The 22,340-nt window shown below is 41.9% G+C and overlaps 1 protein-coding gene across 5 annotated transcripts in view; it reads left to right on the top strand.

The window, feature by feature from the left end:
* Window positions 1-403: 403 nt before the first annotated feature.
* LOC135247037 (NACHT, LRR and PYD domains-containing protein 12-like) overlaps window positions 404-22,340 on the top strand; it is a 38,300-nt gene continuing 16,363 nt past the window's right edge. Inside the window, exons 1-9 of one of the 5 annotated variants that reach the window (XM_064320343.1) lie at window positions 404-508; window positions 7,527-7,668; window positions 8,173-8,283; window positions 8,976-9,086; window positions 10,012-10,122; window positions 10,381-10,447; window positions 12,054-12,117; window positions 12,700-14,584; window positions 21,600-21,860. In XM_064320343.1, the coding sequence (XP_064176413.1) occupies window positions 7,610-7,668; window positions 8,173-8,283; window positions 8,976-9,086; window positions 10,012-10,122; window positions 10,381-10,447; window positions 12,054-12,117; window positions 12,700-14,584; window positions 21,600-21,860 (2,669 nt within the window). In that variant the 5' untranslated portion in view covers window positions 404-508; window positions 7,527-7,609. The remainder of the gene's footprint in view (window positions 509-7,526; window positions 7,669-8,172; window positions 8,284-8,975; window positions 9,087-10,011; window positions 10,123-10,380; window positions 10,448-12,053; window positions 12,118-12,699; window positions 14,585-21,599; window positions 21,861-22,340) is intronic. The other 4 variants (XM_064320340.1, XM_064320342.1, XM_064320341.1 and 1 more) reach the window with 4 other exon arrangements.

The raw sequence follows: 22,340 nt of genomic DNA, 5'->3' as shown, positions 1-22,340 counted from the left end.
TGTTGTCTCAATGATATGGGGGTGTTTTGAAAACCTTGGATCCTCCACTCTTCAGATACGGTGTCACTTATATCAAATAAGCGTCATAGAAAATGTGGCTGGGGTTTGAACATGCAGGGTATAGGTGAATTTCATTCAATTAAATCCCAATTGCTTTCTGATATCATAACAGATATCATGCTCTGCTGCCTACCCTGAACATGTTGTCTCAAAGATATGGGGGTGTTTTGAAAACCTTGGATCCTCCACTCTTCAGAAATGGTTATATTTGTTTCTTCTGCATAACCTATTAAATACCGTGACTGCTTCAGCTAAGAAATAGTATAAATATATAAAACTCCGCCCATCGAACATTCAGTTGAGCCAGTAAGTAAGGAAATGCGGTCCAAAAGAGAAACTGAAACTTAACGGCCATTTTAAAAACGGAGGAGAAAGAATCCCTAGGAAAGAAGGAATTAAATTAAATATTAAAAACGGAGTGAACAGTCTGTTGTGGAGTGGAACTGAGGTAAGAGAAGCTGAAGGTAAAGGGCTGCGGGGAGGCATGGGAATCTGTAGGTATAATCGCATTAACCCGCGTAATTCAGAAAAACTGACAACTGGCAATAAAATGGTGTGTTTAATGCGTAGCCTGATAAGCTAAGAGCTCACACGGAGTCCGAACATACCATTTAGACCAGAAAGTAATATTGAAATAACCTTTCAGAAAGTTTACTTCAGTAGCCTATTTTTGATATTCCGTGACCAATTCTACCTCGTGAGGAGGTAACCTAGCGAGTCGGAGGTCACAGGACTTGTCGCTTGTTGTTGACATTTTGACGCTGCAGTATAAACCTGGATTTTGTTTTTAATTAAACAATTAAGAGGTTGTTACTTGTTATTTTATGTTTCATAGGAAATCATTCCCATTACTAAATCACATTAATTGGTTTGCAATATTGAGGCAAAATATACAGTGGAGTGATTATATTAGGCAGAGATTACTCTATATTTCATTTAATTTCAACTTTATTCAAGATTCATCTTAAAAAGAGGTCCATAGCAGGTAAAATAGACAACACAGATAATGGTACATATGATACATGTTATCATCTACTCATAGTTGTACACCATCCCAAACCTGGACATATTCTCTCTTGTGGCGTTTGTCCCGTCCTGTTCATTGAGGGGGGGTGGGGGGGGGGGGTGGGAAGTAGGTGTCCGTTATTTAGGATGATTAAACTACCTTTCTGCGAAATGTCATGTCCATCCAAACATATATGGACATATTAGGACGACTTTAATAAACATTACCCTGTTCGAGTGAATAAAATCTCATAAAAAACATGTTTTCAACGTACAAAAATGCCAAGTTACTCACACGTACAAGACATACACCGTCTATAACTCATTCATTCAGACTGCCAAAATTCAGGCCTGCCATTAAATGTATTGATATCCAAATGACGCCAAGTTACGGTACTACAAACAATATAGGCTATCTTGCCTCACCGAAATTAAATAAGATGTATTCCAAAGCAATGCTACCCAATATTTCCTCAATTCTTTCAAGTCACTTGGCCCTGTATAAGCATGCAGTACGTGGACAGGCCAAACATATGTGTGGATGGCTCTCTCACAGTCAAGATTGATTGAATAGACGTGTATATGTCCAATTTGTATTGGTATGTATGTATTTCGCTGCCCAGCCTTTCTGTTGCGTGAATGATAGTATGTTTCTTGGTATAAGTGTGTGTTCGTAAATGTGAATGTAACATGCTGCGAGGGAAATGTCCCCATGGGGATAAAGAAGTTCTCTATGTATGTATGTACAATATGTATTTTACATGCAGTATTTATTGTACATAGCAAATATACAATAACTTGCACATGTACTCAAATTCAGTTCAGAAGCAAGTACAAACATATTTTCTGGAGAAATATGCTTCCTGTAGTTACTCAGCAGCAGTTTTGTACATTAATTTCAATGTGTTCCATGAGGCAATTCGAAATATTTGACTCTTTGATCTGACACAAAGTTTGCATGATATTGTTAAATGGTAAGATTACAGAACACAGGGCCAAGTGACTTGAAAGAATTGAGGAAATATTGGGTAGCACTGCTTTGGAATACATCTTATTTAATTTTGGTGAGGCAAGATAACCTATATTGTTTGTAGTACCGTAACTTGGCGTCATTTGGATATCAATACTTTTAATGGCAGGCCTGGATTTTGGCAATCTGAATGAATGAGTTATAGACGGTGCATGTCTTGTATGTGTGAGTAACTTGGCATTTTTGTACGTTGAAAACGTGCTTTTTTATTAGATATAACAGTCTGTATAAAACGTCAGTCGTTGAAGTGGAGGGTTAAGTAACATGTGTAATCTATTGCACTGATGTGCTTTTTTCATGTTCAGTAGTAGTTGTAATTATGAGTGAGTCATGATTTTAAATGTAATGTTTTAATGCGGAGTTGCATACCTAGTAATTGTTTGTATGTGGCTAGATAGAGAACAGGGCGAGGTAACATGAATGTAGAAACGTGGCGTTTGCTGATAAGAAGGTTTTGTACGGTATAAATGGATACAATGTAGATGCTATGTAAAAGTTGTGTAAGTCGCTCTGGATAAGAGCGTCTGCTAAATGCCTGTAATGTAATGTAATGTACGGTAGCCAAGTGAAGAAATATAGTTAGTAGAAATGGCACAGTGGTGAACTGGTGTAACTTTTTAATAAAAGGAATACATTTGCCGTCATGAAATGCATATGGGTGGCTGTGAGTGAGTTTTGGTAAAGCAAATATAATCGTAAGACAACGTGAGTGTAAAAGAGGAAATTATCTGCCTGAGGGCGAGGCGGGATTCAATCCTTCAACCGGAGGTTTACCAGTCTGTGACTTTGTTAGTGCAGCACCATGACATAGCTACGCAATGCGTGAAATATCATTAGCAAACCTGTCCGTGGTTTTAAAGAAGAACACAGGCCAGCAAGCACAGAAGAGCTCCCGTTGAATTCATATGACTTTGCAATATTGTAGCCAGTTAATAACTGAACGTGCAGACGGTACGTCATAATGCAGTTCAGTTCGGTATACGTTCGGTGAACGGCGGGTAGATATGGTGCAAAAGCAATAATTGAGAAGTAGTAGACAATTATTAGTGAGAGTAAAAGCAGGTTAAAGAAATGTGTTCTTAGCTGGGCTTGAACCTACGACCTCATGTTTCCAAGCCTGTAACCTTGCCCACTAGGCCACAGGCAGGCCAGCTGTTTAAACTGGTAATGTTTCTGAGTAAGAAGGCATGGGTATTTTGTGTGTGTATGCAAGTTTTTGATTGGGTCGTGTAGGTGAAGATTTGGCTGGTGTCGGTAAAATGTCCAATGGGGAGACATGTTGTTAGTGGGATAGGCGGCAGGAAAAATAAGAAAAAGAAGAAGAAGGAGAAAACGCAAAATCCCCTTAGTTTGGGGCTTTATTGTGTGGACATGTGAAGTTGTTTATGAAATCTGTCTGTTGAAATGGGGTCAGAATGTACAGAATTTAATGTTTTTAAGGGCTGAGTGTCTGTGGCTGTTGTGGTTATTTCTGTGGGGAACCCTGAAAAGTGCCAAACTCTCGGTGCTGTATAGGTATGGGGCATGCCCCCGCCAAGGCGTAACTTGGCGGGATGGCATATCTGCCATCCCAATGGGCCAATTCGGCACTGGATGACGATATCGCGACAGTTTACTATCTACTCTTGCAGGCTGACTGGGGATGTCTGTCTATGGGTAGGCTAGCCGTGCGGCTAGGCTAACCGGCGAAGGTCTTCTAGTTTACCCACTAGGGAAAAAATAAGGTTAGCTGACCTTACAATTCATATATGTAGCCTATGTGTTTGTGACAAGTGGTGCTTTGTTTCAAACTGTCTGTTTATAGGTTAAACGGAAATGGAACAACGCAGGCACACATTATTATAAGAAAATAGCGAAAAAGCGTCCATTTCTTGGCAACCTGTCCAACTTCCTCCTAACACTGGATACTGGCTTCTGATTGGTGCGCGAGAACCAGGGGTTCTAACCATAGACATGCATAAACTAGACTTGACGGCATGGGTTTTGCTTGGTGTCCGACTATGGGTAATGGCAGCTTCATACTTGGTAAGAGTCATAGTTTAAGTGGTGATATCTGGAATTCACGTTTTAGATAGTCAAAACTGAATTGTAGATATCTTTAATTGGAGTTACATAGTACTTAGTGGCGAAACTAGTCAAAATTTAATTAGCGATATCTTTAATGAGCGTTTTGACTTGTCAAAATATAATTAGAGATATCTTAAATTAGCGTTTTGACCAGTCACAAAAGTGAAACGAAAACGTTGTTACATTGAGAATGGTTGCTCACGCTCATCCTCCTGTCCACTCATATTTATCGACATGAATCCCAATTAGTATGATTGTATGAAAATAATTCATTAAATTTAATGCAAGATAGGCATACCATGTTAGGCCTACAAATTTACTACTGTACATATCATCATTCATAAGTTTCAAACATGTGGAATTAAAAACATAATCTAGCTAAAAATGTTTCATTTCCCTTTTTCTTGAAAGATAGACTTCTGTGTTATGGTTAATATGCTGATTGTGATCTGATTATAAGCCTATGCATATAATAGCTTAAGAACCACCACACAACTCAGTCATGTTGATCGTTTGTTTTCGTGAACTGCCGAATTGTGCTTCTCTTTAAATGTTGCTGCCGTAAGGAATTGTGGGACGGCATTATCTCCTTTCCTTTCGTAAAGGATGGTCCAGTGTGCCCTATGCTAAAGGAGATAAGATAGAAAGCATTGAAGCACCTTTTCTTAGCATTTAGAGAATTCGAACAGCTCTTATCATGGCTGCCACTTAGATACTTCCGGGTTGTTTCACTCAGTTAGGAAGCTTCCTAAGCAAAAAAGACTATTTGGACGAAACCCATGTCTTTTTTGCTTAGGAAGGTTCCTAACTGAGTTCCTAACTCCTTCACATGTTTCCTTAACCTCATGACATTTTCCATCAAGGTAAAGGAAAAGTGGTTAGGAAAAGACAGGACGTCATTTTTTTGACTATGCGGACGCAGCCATAGACTTTTTTGCTTAGGAAGGTTCCTAACTGAGTGAAATGACCCGGAAGTATCTAAGTGGCAGCCATGATAAGAGCTGTTCAAATTATCTAAAATGGCTTGCCATATTTTGGCTAGTAATATCTTAGATTCAGTTATGCAAAAAGATCATTTAGATATTGTCAGGATTCTGCCTTTTTCTGTTTCTGTTTTTTCCTTTTCTGGGCCACCAGATGGCGGTACTTCAGTTTGTATTTCAGTTTGCTCCCTCTTTAGTTACCCCTGTGTTAATTGTATTATTGTTTTCAATTATTCTATCATTGTTTTTTTTGTGTCTCATTATCCCTCCCTGCTCTGGTTTGATTTTGCTTTGAGTTCACCGGTGTCTTGTTATCTTTGTGGCTATTTAAGTTCTCTGTTTTCCTGACTTGGGTGCTGGTTCTTTGTGTTTCTGCCTGAGAGTATCTGCCGCATTGTCTGGCCTTGTTTTTCTTACCTGTTTTCTGTTACCTGTATGAGAGTAAAATCTTTGATTGGATTTGCCTTTTTGGAGTTCCTGGTGTTTTCCCCACTCTCCGTTTGGGTCCTGGTCCCCCGTTACCTGACATATCTTAAATCGCGAGGAATTAAAAATCTTTAACTGAAATTATGACTAAGTCAGAACTAATGTGGAGATATCTCTAATTTGAGTTATGACTAGACATAATTGAAATGGTGATACAGTATCTGGAATTCACGTTTTGGATAGTCAAAACTGAATTGTAGATATCTTAATTGGAGGTCCCATACAACTGAATGGCGAAAGTAACTTCAATCTTACTAGCAAAATGTAATTCGAGATTAAGTTTTTTGATGAGTGAAAATTCAGTTAGAGATCTTAAATGAGCTCTTTGACTAGTCATAAATCAGTTACAGATACCTGTAATGTGAATCTGGTCAGGCTATTAAATGTTTGCGACACAGCTCCTTAATTAGCACTAACCAGGCACAGAAAACAAACTAAGATTGGGGGAACTGGCGCCCTCTAGTGTGACGGTTGGATTCAGGTAGAGTTGTTGTTTCCCAAAAATATATTAAAATAATTGGCACCCCTAAAGATTCTTCTGAATAAAATAAAATCAAATGAAATCTACATCAATATTAAGAGAAACTCTTGTGGCCTTCTATGGCTTCCTGTTTCACTGGAGGATTAAACTGAGAACCTGCTTGTGAAACCCATTTTTCATCTTTGCCGCAGAGAAAGACAAAGAATTGACAAACGAAATGAAAATGGTTGCTGACCTTTGAAAATCAGGCAATGGATCAAAAAATAAACTGAAGATGCTAGTTACTACTGTGAGGGCAATAATGAAGAAGTTTAAAACTGCTGAAGCGCAGCATGGTGGTGTGCATGGAGGTTGCATATTCTCATCCCATGTCTGCATGGGTTTCCTCCCACAGTCCAAAGACATGCAGGTTAAGGTAATTGGAGGCACTAAATTGCTTGAATGTATGAGTGTGTAAGTGCATGGTGTGTGTGCCCTGTGATGGACTGGTGACCTGTTCCGGGTTTTTTCCTGCCTCTTGCCCAATGCATGCTGGGAGAGGCTCCAACCCCCCTCACAACCATGTCCAGGAATATGATGTAGGATGGATTTAGGGATGCATATACTGAAAAGAAAAATACGGTGGTGGATCTTTAATGTTATGGGGCTACTTTGCTCACACTGGTCCTGGGGCCCTTGTTAAGGAAAGCAGCATCGTGAACTCTACCCAAGTACCAGGACAATTTAGCCCTAAACCTGACTACCTCTGCCAGCAGACTGAAACTAGTGGATCTTTCAGTAAGACAATGACCCCAAATTCACGTTAAAATCCACAAATAAAAAGGTTAATGATGCAGAAGCATCATTGTGCAATGGCTACAACAGTCTAAAGACTGCTGAACTCCCTGAAAACCTGTAAATCAATTGAACAGCACGGCCCATAAGCATGAATCAACAAAGGCATCAGGATCTGGAAAGATTGTGGGTGGAGAAAGAGTCTAAGATCCCTCCCAATGTGTTCTCTGGTCTTATAAGATGTTCTGTAAAAAGACTCAGTGCCATTATCCCTGCAAGGGGAGTGTGCACACAGTACCAAATACAGGGATGCCAATAAGTGTGACGCACAATTTTGTAAAATTGTTGTATCATCTGAGAAATGTGTCATTTTGGTAGTTTCCATTATATCATTAAATATATTCCATATGTTGGACAATGAAAATATATCTCAGCACTGGTAATCTTTATGATCAATGGTCTTAGTAATTGTTATCATGGGTGCAGAATATTTTGGAGGGAATTGTATTACTGTACAAGTATATGGCTCAGTCAAATTCCAGATTTGTCCCTGTCTGTTCTATGAGATTTGATGTATGTGTGTGTCTGTGTGTATTATTATGTATGTGCGTTATCATGTTCTTCTTGTGTATATTTACAGGTCTGCCGATTTGGGTCAGAACCCACTTGTGAATCTGATCTGGTGTGTTCAGGTGTCCTGAGACAGGGGGCGCTGTTTCAAAAATGAGTTCCTCAGAGGAGACCGAGACTAACGATGGAACCCACGGCCCTGTGAGAAAGAGGTAAAAATGCATGAATCAGAGAGTCAATGTGCTGTGAGTTAGAGCTGTAGTAAGAGAATGAGTTTAACTGGAAGCTCTGTCTCCATGTGCTGTGAGTTAGAGCTGCAGTTAGACTGTGAGTTTAACTGGAAGCTCTGTCTCCATGTGCTGTGAGTTAGAGCTGCAGTAATAGGATGAGTTTAACTGGAAGCTCTGTCTCCATGTGCTGTGAGTTAGAGCTGCAGTAAGAGGATGAGTTTAACTGGAAGCTCTGTTTCCATGTGCTGTGAGTTAGAGCTGCAGTAAGAGGATGAGCTTTACTGGAAGCTCTGTCTCCATGTGCTGTGAGTTAGAGCTGCAGTAAGAGGATGAGTTTAACTGGAAGCTCTGTCTCCTTGTGCTGTTAGTTAGAGCTGCAGTAAGAGGATGAGTTTAACTGGATGCTCTGTCTCCATGTGCTGTGAGTTAGAGCTGCAGTAAGAAGATGAGTTTAACTGGAAGCTCTGTTTCCATGTTTGTTCACAGGGTTCGGGTAGAGAGGACAGGGTCACCTGTACCCAGCTGTCTGTCTGTGAAGAGTGATCATTCAATGGATCGTCCAATCCACTTCAGAGGACAGTTCACAGGTGATCGAAGGTAATGAAACAAGTTCATATTGACACTACGGTTGAATTGAACTTAAATTTAATTGCCAACTTTCAGGTGTAGTGGGGTGCATGATAGGACATTCAGGTCAAGATGGGTGTATTAGATCATTTTAAAGTGTCACAACGTATTTTATATCACATTTGGATGTGCTGTGAGTTAGATCTGCTGTAAGAGGATGAGTTTAACAGGAAGATCGGTCTCCTTGTGCTGTGAGTTAGAGCTGCAGTAAGAGGATGAGTTTAACTGGATGCTCTGTCTCCATTTGCTGTGAATTAGACCTGCAGTAAGAGTATGAGTTTCACTGGAAGCTCTGTCTCCATGTGCTGTGAGTTAGAGCTGCAGTAAGAGGGTGAATTTAACTGGAAGCTCTGTCTCCATGTGCTGTGAGTTAGAGCTGCAGTAAGAGGATGAGTTTAACTGGAAGCTCTGTTTCCATGTGCTGTGAGTTAGAGCTGCAGTAAGAGGATGAGTTTTACTGGAAGCTCTGTCTCCATGTGCTGTGAGTTAGAGCTGCAGTAAGAGGATGAGTTTAACTGGAAGCTCTGTCTCCTTGTGCTGTTAGTTAGAGCTGCAGTAAGAGGATGAGTTTAACTGGATGCTCTGTCTCCATGTGCTGTGAGTTAGAGCTGCAGTAAGAAGATGAGTTTAACTGGAAGCTCTGTTTCCATGTTTGTTCACAGGGTTCGGGTAGAGAGGACAGGGTCACCTGTACCCAGCTGTCTGTCTGTGAAGAGTGATCATTCAATGGATCGTCCAATCCACTTCAGAGGACAGTTCACAGGTGATCGAAGGTAATGAAACAAGTTCATATTGACACTACGGTTGAATTGAACTTAAATTTAATTGCCAACTTTCAGGTGTAGTGGGGTGCATGATAGGACATTCAGGTCAAGATGGGTGTATTAAATCATTTTAAAGTGTCACAACGTATTTTATATCACATTCGGATGTGCTGTGAGTTAGATCTGCTGTAAGAGGATGAGTTTAACAGGAAGATCGGTCTCCTTGTGCTGTGAGTTAGAGCTGCAGTAAGAAGATGAGTTTAACTGGAAGCTCTGTCTCCATGTGCTGTGAGTTAGAGCTGCAGTAAGAGGATGAGTTTAACTGGATGCTCTGTCTCCATTTGCTGTGAATTAGACCTGCAGTAAGAGGATGAGTTTAACTGGAAGCTCTGTCTCCATGTGCTGTGAGTTAGAGCTGCAGTAAAAGGGTGAATTTAACTGGAAGCTCTGTCTCCATGTGCTGTTAGTTAGAGCTGCAGTAAGAGGATGAGTTTAACTGGAATCTCTGTCTCCATGTGCTGTGAGTTAGAGCTGCAGTAAGAGGAAGAGTTTAACTGGAAGCTCTGTCTCCATGTGCTGTGAGTTAGAGCTGCAGTAAGAGGATGAGTTTAACTGGAAGCTCTGTCTCCATGTGCTGTGAGTTAGAGCTGCAGTAAGAGGATGAGTTTAACTGGAAGCTCTGTCTCCATGTGCTGTGAGTTAGATCTGCAGTAAGAGGATGAGTTTAACTGGAAGCTCTGTCTCCATGTGCTATGTTTTCGAGCTGCAGTAAGAGGATGAGTTTAACTGGAAGCTCTGTCTCCATGTGCTGTGAGTTAGAGCTGCAGTAAGAGTATGAGTTTAACTGGAAGCTCTGTCTATATGTGCTGTGAGTTAGAGCTGCAGTAAGAGGATGAGTTTCACTGAAATCTTTGTCTCCATGTTTTGTTCACAGGGTCCAGGTTGGTTGGGCTGGGTCACCTGTACCCAGCTGTCTGCCTATGAAGAGTGACCGTTCAATGCATCATCCAATGTACTTCAGTGGAGAGTTCACAGGTGATCAAAGGTAATGAAACACGTTCATATTGCATTAGACCTGAAGCAAGTGGATGAGTTTAACTGGAAGCTCTGTCTCCATGTGCTGTGAGTTAGAGCTGCAGTAAGAGGATGAGTTTAACTGGAATCTCTGTCTCATTGTGCTGTGAGTTAGAGCTGCAGTAAGAAGATGAGTTTAACTGGAAGCTCTGTCAAAGTTTGCTGTGAGTTAGAGCTGCAGTAAGAAGATTAATTTAACTGTATACTTTGTCTCATGATTTTTTCACAGGATCCACTGCTCACAGGTGTCCAACCATATTGTAGAGAGGAGTTCCGAGAAACGGTTCTCAAAACAGGTATTATTTATATTTTTTTCTATTTTAATATTTGCTCGTGTGATTGTCTTGTACTGTACACTGCATTTCCTTTGAATATGATTGCATGACAACAAATGAATTAGTACCCTTTTATTGACAAGATTGAATATGTAATCAGGTTTTATCATTTTGTATGCTACCTGGTCCTCCTGGGCTCACAGAAAGACCCAAATTCTTTTTTAGGACCCAAACACAATGTCATAGTAAGACTCCAAACAGATTGTTTGAAGAACGCAGTTTATAGTCAGACTTTTCCAAATGTATTGCACTGAGAGACTAATTTATTCTAAAGGAACTCTTGATTTATCACAAGTAGTGTCTCTACAAAACCACACAACAATATATATATTGTTAATTCAACTTTGCAGAGTGGGATGAAATATTATCTGTTAAAAGTTGAATTAACACTGGACATTATACTGTGCATTCAATCAATCAATCAATCGGCCTTCATTTATATATGTATATCAGTGGCGGCTGGTGACTCAAAAAATTGGGGAGGACAGGAAGATCACCAACCCACGGCGTCATGTTAATTTACACTAGTCTACTTATCTCTACTTTCTTATGTTCCAGTTATGTTATGTCATTATGTTCAAATGTAGCAATAATCCAACTAGCAACCTAATGCAAACTTACTATACAACTAAGGTAAGTAATGCATCCAAAGTTTATCCCCATCTTCCATAAGGAACAAATATCATATTATCATTCATACAACAGCTTGGCTGAATACTCGATTGTGATTGGTCCAAGGGTGGGCATTATTTCTCAGTAAAGGGACACCTCGGCCATTTAACAGTTCTAAAATCAATGCGCTACAAAATCCAGCATTCTAAAGCAGTTTAAACAGCAACATTATTCTTCCGCTTTTGAATTGTTACATCCCCTCCTCTTTTCAATGTCCAGTTTCACAATTGATGGCAACCTTGAATCACATTTCTAGTTACTGTTGCTAGCTTTATTTACGGTTGCCAGTCATCGCGCAAATCTGAATCGTCCCTTATTTGGACAGTAGAATAGACATTCCGCATTTAACTCATGGCTACTTGACGCATTTTCATCCGTATGTATGTTTGTGAACGATTGCGTTTACAGTAACCGCTGTTTTGAATACAATTCAATAGTTGGCTAGCTAACATGCTCAGTGAAGTGGTCTTCAACTTTACAGTGAACTGTCTCCCAGTAATATATGTATAAAACCAATTTAAAACATTGCCTGAGAGACCGACCCAATTTTCAAGCCTATCAATTAAAATACCATGGTCTGTTGTGTCGAATCAGGGATAAAAGGTGCACTTCAAACCTGAGGCTTTGGATCTTCTGTTTTCTGGACCATGTTTTATGTTTAAAAGTATCTGTCCCCGTTCTGGCCTTCCTACAAGAGAAAACATGAGACATATTGCAAGGATCTGATTGTTTCAATGGCTCTCATACAGCACACCTCTTCATATGTTTATTTAACACAGTGATACAGCACACCTCTTCATGTGTTTATTTCACACTAATGCAGCACACCTCTTCGTGTGTTTATTTTATGCTGATACAGCACACCTCTTCATGTGTTTATTTCACACTAATACAGCTGACCAGCAGCCCTGTGAAGCAGAAGGATCTCGCTGACACACTGGAGAGAGATGAGCAGCACAGTAAGAGTTTTCACTCATTGCTACTGTGTGTCCATTTGAATGCTCAAATGAGCTTAGCAATCAAATATAACAGAGTACAATGTTTTGTAATGTTTTGTTTATTTATAGGATCTACACTTTCATAATAGTGTTTTACATCAACAGTCTTGCATATGGAAAACATCACACACTACATGTGCACAAAGGTGTTTAAATTAAAATATTGCATCCAGCAGTGATTATGGGGCAAGCAAATGCACATGAGATTAAATGTCCCTGAAAGAGATTCAGATCTGGTCTGAGTTTTTATCCAGGATTAATGAGCACTGAGCATAAAAATTATAAGATGATTAAATTACTACATGACCCATGAAGACCATATTTACCACATCATACTATGAAAAATTAAGAAATTGAATGTGATAAAGGAATTGAATCCTTTTTCATTGTTTGATATGTTTTCATTTTGTGTGTAGAACAGACTGTGAGAAGTGTGTAACACTTTAGGAGGTGTGTAAACCATTGTGAAAATTGACTGCATATGTATTTTTTATTATCTGTTCTGTTATTTTAAACATTGTTTCTCATGTTTCCTCTCCTCAGATAAATCCATAGAAAGAGCCCAGCAGGCAATGAAAACTGCTCTGAAGAAGAAGTGTGAACACATATTTGAAGGTTTAGCAAAGCAGGCCAACCCAACCCTCCTCAATGAGATCTATACAGAGCTCTACATCACAGAGGGGGGAAGTGGGGGGGTCAATGATGAACACGAGGTCAGACAGATTGAGATAGCATCCAAGAGACACACCACACAAGAGACTGCAATCCTCTGCAATGACATCTTTAAGCCTTTACCTGGACAAGAGAAACCCATCAGAACTGTGCTTACAAAGGGCATCGCTGGCATTGGGAAAACCGTCTCTGTGCAGAAGTTCATTCTGGACTGGGCAGATGGAAAAGCCAATCAGGACATTGATTTCATCTTCACTCTTCCTTTCCGAGATCTGAATCTGAAAAAGGAGAGAGGATTCAGTCTGATGCAACTTCTGCAGCACTACTTTCCACAACTGAAAGAGATCAAGAGTATTGAAGGCGATAAAGTGAAAATTGTATTTATCTTTGATGGTCTGGATGAGTGTCGACTTCCTCTAGATTTCCAATGCAATAAGATCTGCTGTGATATAACAGAGTCATCATCAGTTGATGTGCTGCTGACCAACCTCATTCTGGGGAATCTGCTTCCCTCTGCTCTCCTCTGGATCACCTCCCGACCAGCAGCAGCCAATCAGGTCCCTCCTGAGTGCGTCCACCAGGTGACAGAGGTACGAGGGTTCAATGACCCAGAGAAGGAGGAATACTTTAGGAAGAGAATCAGAGATAAGAAAAAGGCCAGCAGAATTATCTCACACACAAAGTCATCCAGGAGTCTGCACATCATGTGTCACATACCAGTCTTCTGCTGGATTTCTGCTACTGTTCTGGAGACAATGTTGGATAAAGTGAGTGGAGACCTGCCCAAAACTCTGACTGAAATGTACACACACTTCCTGCTCATTCAGACTAATGTGAAGAATGAGAAGTATCCTGGCACCAATGAGACAACCCCAAAGAAAATGTCAGCATCAAATACAGAAATCATCCTGAAACTGGGGCAGCTGGCTTTACTACAGCTGGAAAGGGGCAATCTGATATTCTATGAAGAGGACCTGAGAGAGATGGGCATTGATGTCAGTGAAGCTTCAGTGTACTCTGGGGTGTGCACAGAGATCTTTAAAGAGGAGTGTGGGTTGGGTGAGGAGAAGGTCTACTGCTTTGTGCATCTGAGCATTCAGGAGTATCTGGCTGCCTTGTTTGTGTTTCATTCATGTGTGAATGAGAACAGAAATGTACTCAGAGCAGAACAATCAAAACCTCGCAGACGCAGAGTCAGAGTGCAGCTGTCTGAGTTACACAGGACTGCAGTGGATCAGGCCTTAGAGAGTAAGAATGGACACCTGGACCTTTTCCTCAGATTCCTTCTAGGCCTCTCTCTGGACTCCATTCAGACTCTATTAGGAGGAATACTGACAAAGACAGGAAGCAGATCACCTGTACCAGATTGGATAAAAGCACTATATAAATACAGTCCTTTTACCATTTACCATTTAGATCCACAGACACAGACAGGAAGCAGATCAAAGAGCATTGAGAAAACAGTATTATACATAAAGGAGAGGATCAAAAAAGAATCTTCAGCAGAGAGGACCATAAATCTGTTCCACTGTCTCAATGAACTGAATGACAACTCTCTAGTGGAGGAAATCAAGAATTTCCAGAGATCAGGAAAACTCTCTAATGAAAAGCTGGAACCACACCAATGTTCAGCCCTGGCCTTTATGTTACTGATGTCAGAGGAGATCCTAGATGAGTTTGACTTGAAGACCTACAAAACATCAGCAGCAGGTCATCAGAGACTGCTACCAGTAGTCGGGAACTGCAGGAAGGCCATGTGAGTATGGTGTAATAATTAAAGTAGATAATGACAGCATGTTTTTATAAACACTTCATAGTTAAAGTGAAAATAGAATACAATGAAAGTGTCAGGCAAGTGAGAATTATGATTTTTGAGTCAAGCTATTTTAACAGATTGTGCCCTCATTTAATGAATACAGAAGTAGCATCAAATGTAAAAAATGTATCCAACATGTAAAATGTATTTTATTAGATTTAATTTACATATTATCATTAAAGATACCTGTTATTAAATACATCATGAATTCCTTGTGAGGCAAACCAATGTGATGGATCAATAATGGTCCAAACATACAACTCGCAGATTTAAATGAAGAGAGGGTATAGTATGTTACAGTATTAAGATGAACATATTCCCCATCAAATAAAAAAATACAAGCTACACTTCCTTTACACAAAATTAGACAGACATGGAAAATAAATAATATAATTGTGAAAAAAATGAATGAAAGGTACCGCAGAACCACAGCTTGTCTGTCCCACTGTGACCCAGGATGGTAAAATAAGCAGCTAAAGAATCAAGACCAGAGATCCAAGACTGTGATCATAAAAGACCAAGGCAGAGCTGAGAAGCAAGGCAAATGGCACAAGATCAAAGGCTCACTTTTGCTTTACAGGCCAACACTTTATTTCAATTTTATTTTATTTGTATAGCGCTTTTAACAAAGGAGCTTTGTCACAAAGCAGCTTTACAGAGAACCGGCCCCTAAAGAGTAAGCCTAGGGCAACAGTGGCAAGGAAAAACTCCCTGACTGATAACAGGAAGAAACCTTGAGCAGAACCGGACTCAGAGGGGGAACCCATCTGCCGCGGGCAGGCACCGGTTTGTTATGGAAAATCAACAGTGGCAGGAGGCGGGGTGCCCAGCTGGTCTAGCTGGTCTAGGGCTGGAGCTGCGGGTCGGGGGGGGTGCTCAGCAAACTTGGGCTAGAGCTCCGGGCAGGTGCCCAGAGCCGAGGATGACGAGAAAAAAAAACATTGTTAGGGGGTTCAAATGGTAGATTAGAAACAGAGGTGCCCACGTGCAATAAGGAAATAAGGCTATGGCAGCATAGCTAAGGGAAACAGAGGCAGGGGCCAACGCAGCCATGAGGGCAGGCTTGAGACAGTCATCACCAGACCATGACCGGTTCAGCTTAACACAGCACTACCAATGATGATCCAGTGACAGCACTAACCGCTCAGTCCACCAGAGACTCTATAGCTATGCCTGCCACCCACTCCTGCCCCTCAAATATAAGAGAGACTAAAAATATATGTTTTGAGCCTAGCTTTAAATAAGGTGATAGTATCTGTGCCCCGAACATGGGCAGGCAACTTGTTCCACAGGAGAGGAGCACGATAGGAGAAGGCTCTACCACCTATGGTACTTTTAGATATTCTAGGAATAACTAGGAGGCCTGCACCCTGCGAACAGAACGTTCGTGAGGGAATATAAGGAAGAAGTAAATCATTTAAGTACAAAGGGGCAAGCCCATGTAAGGCTTTAAAGGTAAGAAGTAGTATCTTATAGTCGATTCGGAATTTAACTGGCAACCAGTGAAGCGATGCTAACACTGGGCTGATGTGCTCAAATCTCCTTGTTCTAGTGAGAATACGAGCTGCTGCATTTTGAATTAGCTGGAGCCCTTTCAGAGAGGAATTTGCACTTCCAGACAAAAGAGCATTGCAGTAATCTAATCTTGAAGTAACAAAAGCATGAACTAGCTTTTCTGCATCATGTAAGGACAGTATTTTCTGAATTTTTGAGATGTTTCTCAAGTGATAAAATGCAACCCTGGACCAAGAGAGTGCCTGTCCAAGGAGGCCTACAAGAATTTCAAGTCTATCCAGAAGGATGAGGTGATCAACTGTGTCAAATACCGCACTTAAGTCTAAAAGCACAGGTACAGAGATGCAGCCATGGTCGGAAGCGAGGAGTAGGTCATTGAGTACTTTGACCAGGGCTGTTTCAGTGCTGTGAGAGGGTCTAAAACCAGATTGAAAAACTTCCAATATATGATTGGAGTGCAAAAATGAACCAAGTTGTTTTGAAATGGCCTTTTCTAGTATTTTAGAAAGGAACGGGAGGTTCGAGATAAGCCTGTAGTTAGACAGGTCATTCACATCCAAGTTTGGCTTCTTAAGAAGGGGTTTGATGGCTGCAAGTTTAAGAGTCTGTGGTATGTGTCCAGATGCTAAAGACACATTGACAATACGTAACATTGGTGTTCCAATCACTGGTAATAGCTCCTTGAAAAGCTTCTTAGGGATAGGGTCTAGAAGACAAGTAGAAGATTTTGAGCTATTAACTATGGTATTAAACTCCATGAGATCTATTGGAGCAAAAGAGTTCAGATAGGCCGCCGATCTTTCTGAAGATTCTTCTGAAGATTCTGCATCCATGCGTTGAGTGGATGGAAGGGCAGACCCTATATAAGGGGTGGTAGGAGAACTTTGAATCTTGCCCCTGATTTTTATAATTTTGTCATCAAAGGGTGGGAGCCAAGAAAAAGCCTGGGAGCTCATTAATAAAAGCATTTGCAGTCCTGGAGGAAAGCTTACATTACATTACATTACATTACAGGCATTTGGCAGACGCTCTTATCCAGAGCGACGTACAACAAAGTGTATAACCATAACCAGGAACAAGTATGACGAAAACCCTAGAGAGAAGTACCGGTCCAAGTACAGGGAACAACCGCATAGTTCAACTTGGACCCTGATGGTTAAACTGATTAACACTAACAACGAGAACGGCAACAACGCAATCTATGGAAAAATAAAAATAAATAAAAATACAATTAGTCGTTAAGACAGGCGCATCGACTAAGTCACCTATGAAACAGCTGCCTAGTTACAACCCTAAGTTTTAGTCATTTACAGGGGGGAAGGGAGGGATGGGGAGAGGTGCAGCCTGAAGAGGTGGGTCTTCAGTCGTCGTTTGAAATGGGTCACAGTCTCAGCTGTTCTGACCTCCACAGGGAGGTCATTCCACCATCGTGGGGCCAGAACAGACAGGAGACGTGTTCTGGAAGTGCAGGTGCGAAGAGGGGGAGGTGCTAGGCGTCCTGAGGTAGCAGAACGGAGGGATCTGGCTGGCATGTAGGGTTTGAATATCTTGTGAAGGTATGCTGGGGCTGATCCCTTGACTGCCTGGTATGCTAGGACCAATGTTTTGAATTTGATGCGAGCTATAACAGGCAGCCAGTGGAGGGTAGTGAGCAGGGGAGTTACGTGGGAGTGTCTGGGGAGGTTGAAGACCAGACGAGCCGCAGCATTCTGAATGAGCTGCAGGGGTCTGGTGGCAGATGCCGGTAGTCCAGTCAGAAGAGAGTTGCAGTAGTCCAGGCGGGATAGAACCATTGCTTGGACCAGGAGCTGGGTTGAGTAGGTGGTGAGAAAGGGGCGGATTCTGCGGATGTTGTATAGGAAAAATCTGCATGCCCGGGTTACTGCTGCAATGTTGTTGGAGAGGGACAGCCTGTTGTCCATCATCACTCCGAGATTCTTGGCGCAGGGTGATGATGTCACTACGGTGTCCCCTAAGGAAATGGAAAAGTCGAGGAGGGGAGAGGATAGAGCAGGAATAAAGATTAGCTCCGTCTTTCCTGGGTTGAGCTTCAGGTGGTGATTGTCCATCCAGCTCTGTATGTCCCTCAGGCAAGCGGAGATGCGGGCAGGGACCTGTGTGTCCGATGGGGAGAAGGAGAGAAAGAGTTGCGTGTCGTCGGCATAGGAATGATGGGACAAGCCATGGGCAGATATTACAGGGCCAAGGGATCTGGTGTACATGGAGAAGAGAAGGGGACCAAGGACTGAGCCCTGGGGAACTCCGGTGGTGAGGGGACGGGGTGGTGATACCTTACCCGCCCAGGCAACCTGGAAGGAGCGGTCAGAGAGGTAGGACTCAATCCAGTCAAGGACTGTGCCGCGGATCCCTGTTGCTGCCAGGGAGGACAGGAGGGTAGAGTGGTCCACAGTGTCAAATGCAGCGGAGAGGTCTAGAAGAATCAGGACAGAGGAGAGGGAGGCTGCTCGTGCGGCATGGAGTGACTCACTGACCGAGAGGAGTGCAGTCTCAGTCGAGTGGCCAGGCCTGAAGCCAGACTGGTGGGGATCAAGCAGGTTGTTCTCAGAGAAGAAAGCAGAGAGCTGGTTAGATGCAGCACGTTCCAGTGTTTTGGATAGGAAAGGGAGGAGAGATACCGGGCGGTAGTTCTGAATGACTGAAGGATCTAGTGTGGATTTCTTCAGCAGCGGGGTGATGTGGGCCTTTTTGAAGGATGAGGGGAGATACCTACCTTACAGATAAGGTAGAATGAAGGATCTGGTGACACATGACAGACTTGTGAAAGTTAGAAAGTAATTAAATAATGGTCTGATAGCACAGGGTTTTTAGGCATAACTGCTATATTTGCTATTTCTGTATCATAAGTTAAGACCAGATCAAGAGTATAGTTATGAGAATGTGTGGACTGATGTATATGTTGATCGAAGCCAATAGATTCAGTGATAGACAAGAGTGCTGATCTGAGAGGATCATCTTCACTATCCATGTGAATATTGAAGTCCCCTACAATTACTACTTTATCTGAATTAACAACCAGGCTGGAAAGGAAATCAGCAAACTAAAATAAAAAGCCACTGTATGGCCCTGGTGGCCTGTATACAATTGCAAGGATAAAACTGACAGCTTTTTTGTCTGGATGTGCAAAACTGAGAACAAGCACTTCAAAAAAGTTACTTTTGAAGCCAGATTTCAAAGTAGCAAAAAGATTAGAATGATATACAGCAGCAACACCACCGCCACGACCCGTCAGACGGGGAACGTGAGTGTAGCTGTAGCCAGGAGGGGTGGATTCATATATATACAGTAATATACAGTTTTAAGCCAAGTTTCAGTTACACATAAGATTTCAACTTGGTGATCAGTAATTAATTCATTTACAAGAGTTGCCTTAGGGGCTAGTGATCTGATATTAATTTATCCAATTTTTAGCTGAGTTTGGTCAACCGCATTATTAGTAGAATAGCAAGGTCTGATGTTTTGCAGATTAGCCATACAAACACCCCTATGGTCTTTATTGAACTAACATTTGTCCTTAACTTTAACTTGGACAAGTAAGCACAAGTGTTACACTTATTCTTATCTAACTCAGTTAGGTGAAGTAGTTCGAACTGTGTTTGTGTAGATGAAAGAATCCCTCCTTTTAAATGTCAGTCAGTTAAGGACAAATGGTGATTGAATCAAATCCATGTTTTTCAAAAGGGGGGAAGAATCCCCCTTTTATCCCTAGTCCATGCATAGATAATTTGAGAGTGGGAGATGGCCAGAGAGAGCCTGCTCAGTCTGTACCCCTCTTATATTGTTCATGAAGATGAGATATTTTTTCAACATTATGATTAATGTAATGCTGGGTTTGGTTTGGGAGAGGCAAGTGTGGTTATGAATAAAATGTTTGTGTTACTGTATTGTGCGATTAGGTCAGGCAGTAAATGCACCATGTTACAAGGCCAGTAGTGCCACCCTGGTCTCTGCTTTATTCTGGTGTAGGCTGACCCAGAATCCAATAGTGCCTGTAGACAGAGTGAAAACAGGAAGGTAGAGGAATTGTAGGATATAATGGGTGTCAGGGTGAGGTCTTCTCAGGGGACTGTTAAAGTGCCTGTTTTTGAGGTAATTCTGTGGCTTATCTCAGGCTAAAGTCTGGCCTGTACAAGGTTCTGAAGTTTCCTAAACCCTGGAAAAAGTTAAATGGTGTCTCCTTGGACAGCACCATCAAATGTAGGCCTATCACTATTCCAACAAAATGAACTCAAAGGCATCCTTAACAGTTCCTGCATAGCTTTGGTTCCACTACCTGGTGTGGCACCGTACTGGGTGTGACGGTGCAGGCGGGGCGGCACAGAAATACACAGACCGGAGGTTTGGGGAAAAATAGCCCAACAGGGCTCTTTAATTAAACCAAATTAAGCACGCAAATCAAAGCCGTACTCAACAACAAAAGTTTCTTCTTTAAATTAAATTAAAGTAAAGTAACTGAAATTAAGGTGATGATGACCCGGAGACAGCTTAGGGGATCCCTCTTTAAAGCACGAAGAGGGATGTGGTCCCCCGTCTCCGCTGGCTTCTGCAAAACAAGTACAAAGTTACAAACAGATATTTTGCCGCTCTGTTGTAGCCCAAAAACCCCCTCTGCTCAAGGGAGACAAAGGCCTCCTCTTAAGCTCCCAGCTCATTTCCCTGGAGTAGCGGCAGCTGTGTGGCCTCATTGACTTCAGGTGTGTTGAGTGCCAATGAGGGAGTTGAATTTCCCGGTTGCCGCTCTCCAGGGTCCTGTGGCTGGGCTTCACAGAGTGGTGCTGTCCTGGGTCCTGAACAGCGGGCCTGGTGGTAGGTTTGAGCTGATGAATATCCGGCTGGGAGGGGCACTGCGGGGCCATGCCCCGATCCACGCCACACTGGTTATATGTAACACCAGCAGAACAGACAGACTGCACTACATGGTTTTATATAACCTTAGCAAAACAGACAGACTGCACTACCTGGTTACATGTGAACAGATCACTTTTTTGCATTCCTGTTTCTAAAGTGAATCTGGCTTTTGCTGTGTATTGGCTTGCAATGCTGTGGGAAGTTTCTCACAGTTACCAGCAAAAGTAAAGAAGCAGAGCCTAACTCACTATCCACCCTGAAAGATGTGTGTTATTTCTTGCCTCTTTACTTTTGGTTGTATCTGTGCCAAATATCAGAAGAAAGAGGGCCATTTGGGTAAGAATTTCATCTGTAGAACTGTCAGAGTTCTGTCCAACAGGACGTCTAATTCTCAGGCCCGAAGTGCTGCAGTTGGAGATTGGAGCAAAGTCATTTTCCTCAGAGCATCAGTAACTTTAAATCCTCAATATAACTCTTCATCACTCAATGTGATTACTGTTACATTGCACATATCAGATTTTACAGTATATTGCGCTATTTAATCATACAATAATATGTAAACTCTTCTTTGCAGACTGAACAGCTGTGGTCTCACAGAGAAGTCCTGTGAAATTGTGGCCTATGCTCTTCAGTCATCACACTCACCCCTGAGAGATCTGGACCTCAGCAACAATATCCTGGGAGATTCAGGAGTGAAGCTGCTCTGTGCTGGACTGATGAGTCCAGACTGTAAACTACAGAGACTGGACCTCAGCTACAATAACCTGGGAAATTCAGGAGTGAAGCTGCTCTGTGCTGGACTGATGAGTCCAGACTGTAAACTGCAGAGACTGGGGTGAGTAGTGCTGTGTACTTCAACAGCAGTTGGCTTTACTTATCTTGCTAGGCAGAGGGTAGAGGTTTCACAGTGTCATTATATAGCAGGAACACAAGGAGACTCCTCACTGCTATATAGAGCACAGGGTCATTATATAGCAGGAACACAAGGAGACTCCTCACTGCGATATAGAGCACAGGGTCATTATATAGCATGAACACAAGGAGACTCCTCACTGCTATAGTATGGCACAGGCTCATTATATAGCAGGAACACAAGGAGACTCCTCACTGCTATATAGAGCACTGGGTCATTATATAGCAGGAACACAAGGAGACTCCTCACTGCTGTATAGAGCACAGGGTCATTATATAGCAGGAACACAAGGAGACTCCTCACTGCTATATAGAGCACTGGGTCATTATATGCACCTTTAGCTGCTCCAAACAAAACTGGCACCAACCCACCATACTGTCCATAGCCCAGCTCGCAAACATC

Source organism: Anguilla rostrata, unplaced genomic scaffold (genome assembly GCF_018555375.3).
Source record: "Anguilla rostrata isolate EN2019 unplaced genomic scaffold, ASM1855537v3 scaf1045, whole genome shotgun sequence".
In the NCBI taxonomy this organism is placed as follows: domain Eukaryota; kingdom Metazoa; phylum Chordata; class Actinopteri; order Anguilliformes; family Anguillidae; genus Anguilla; species Anguilla rostrata.
This window is presented reverse-complemented; position numbering and strand designations above follow the sequence as displayed.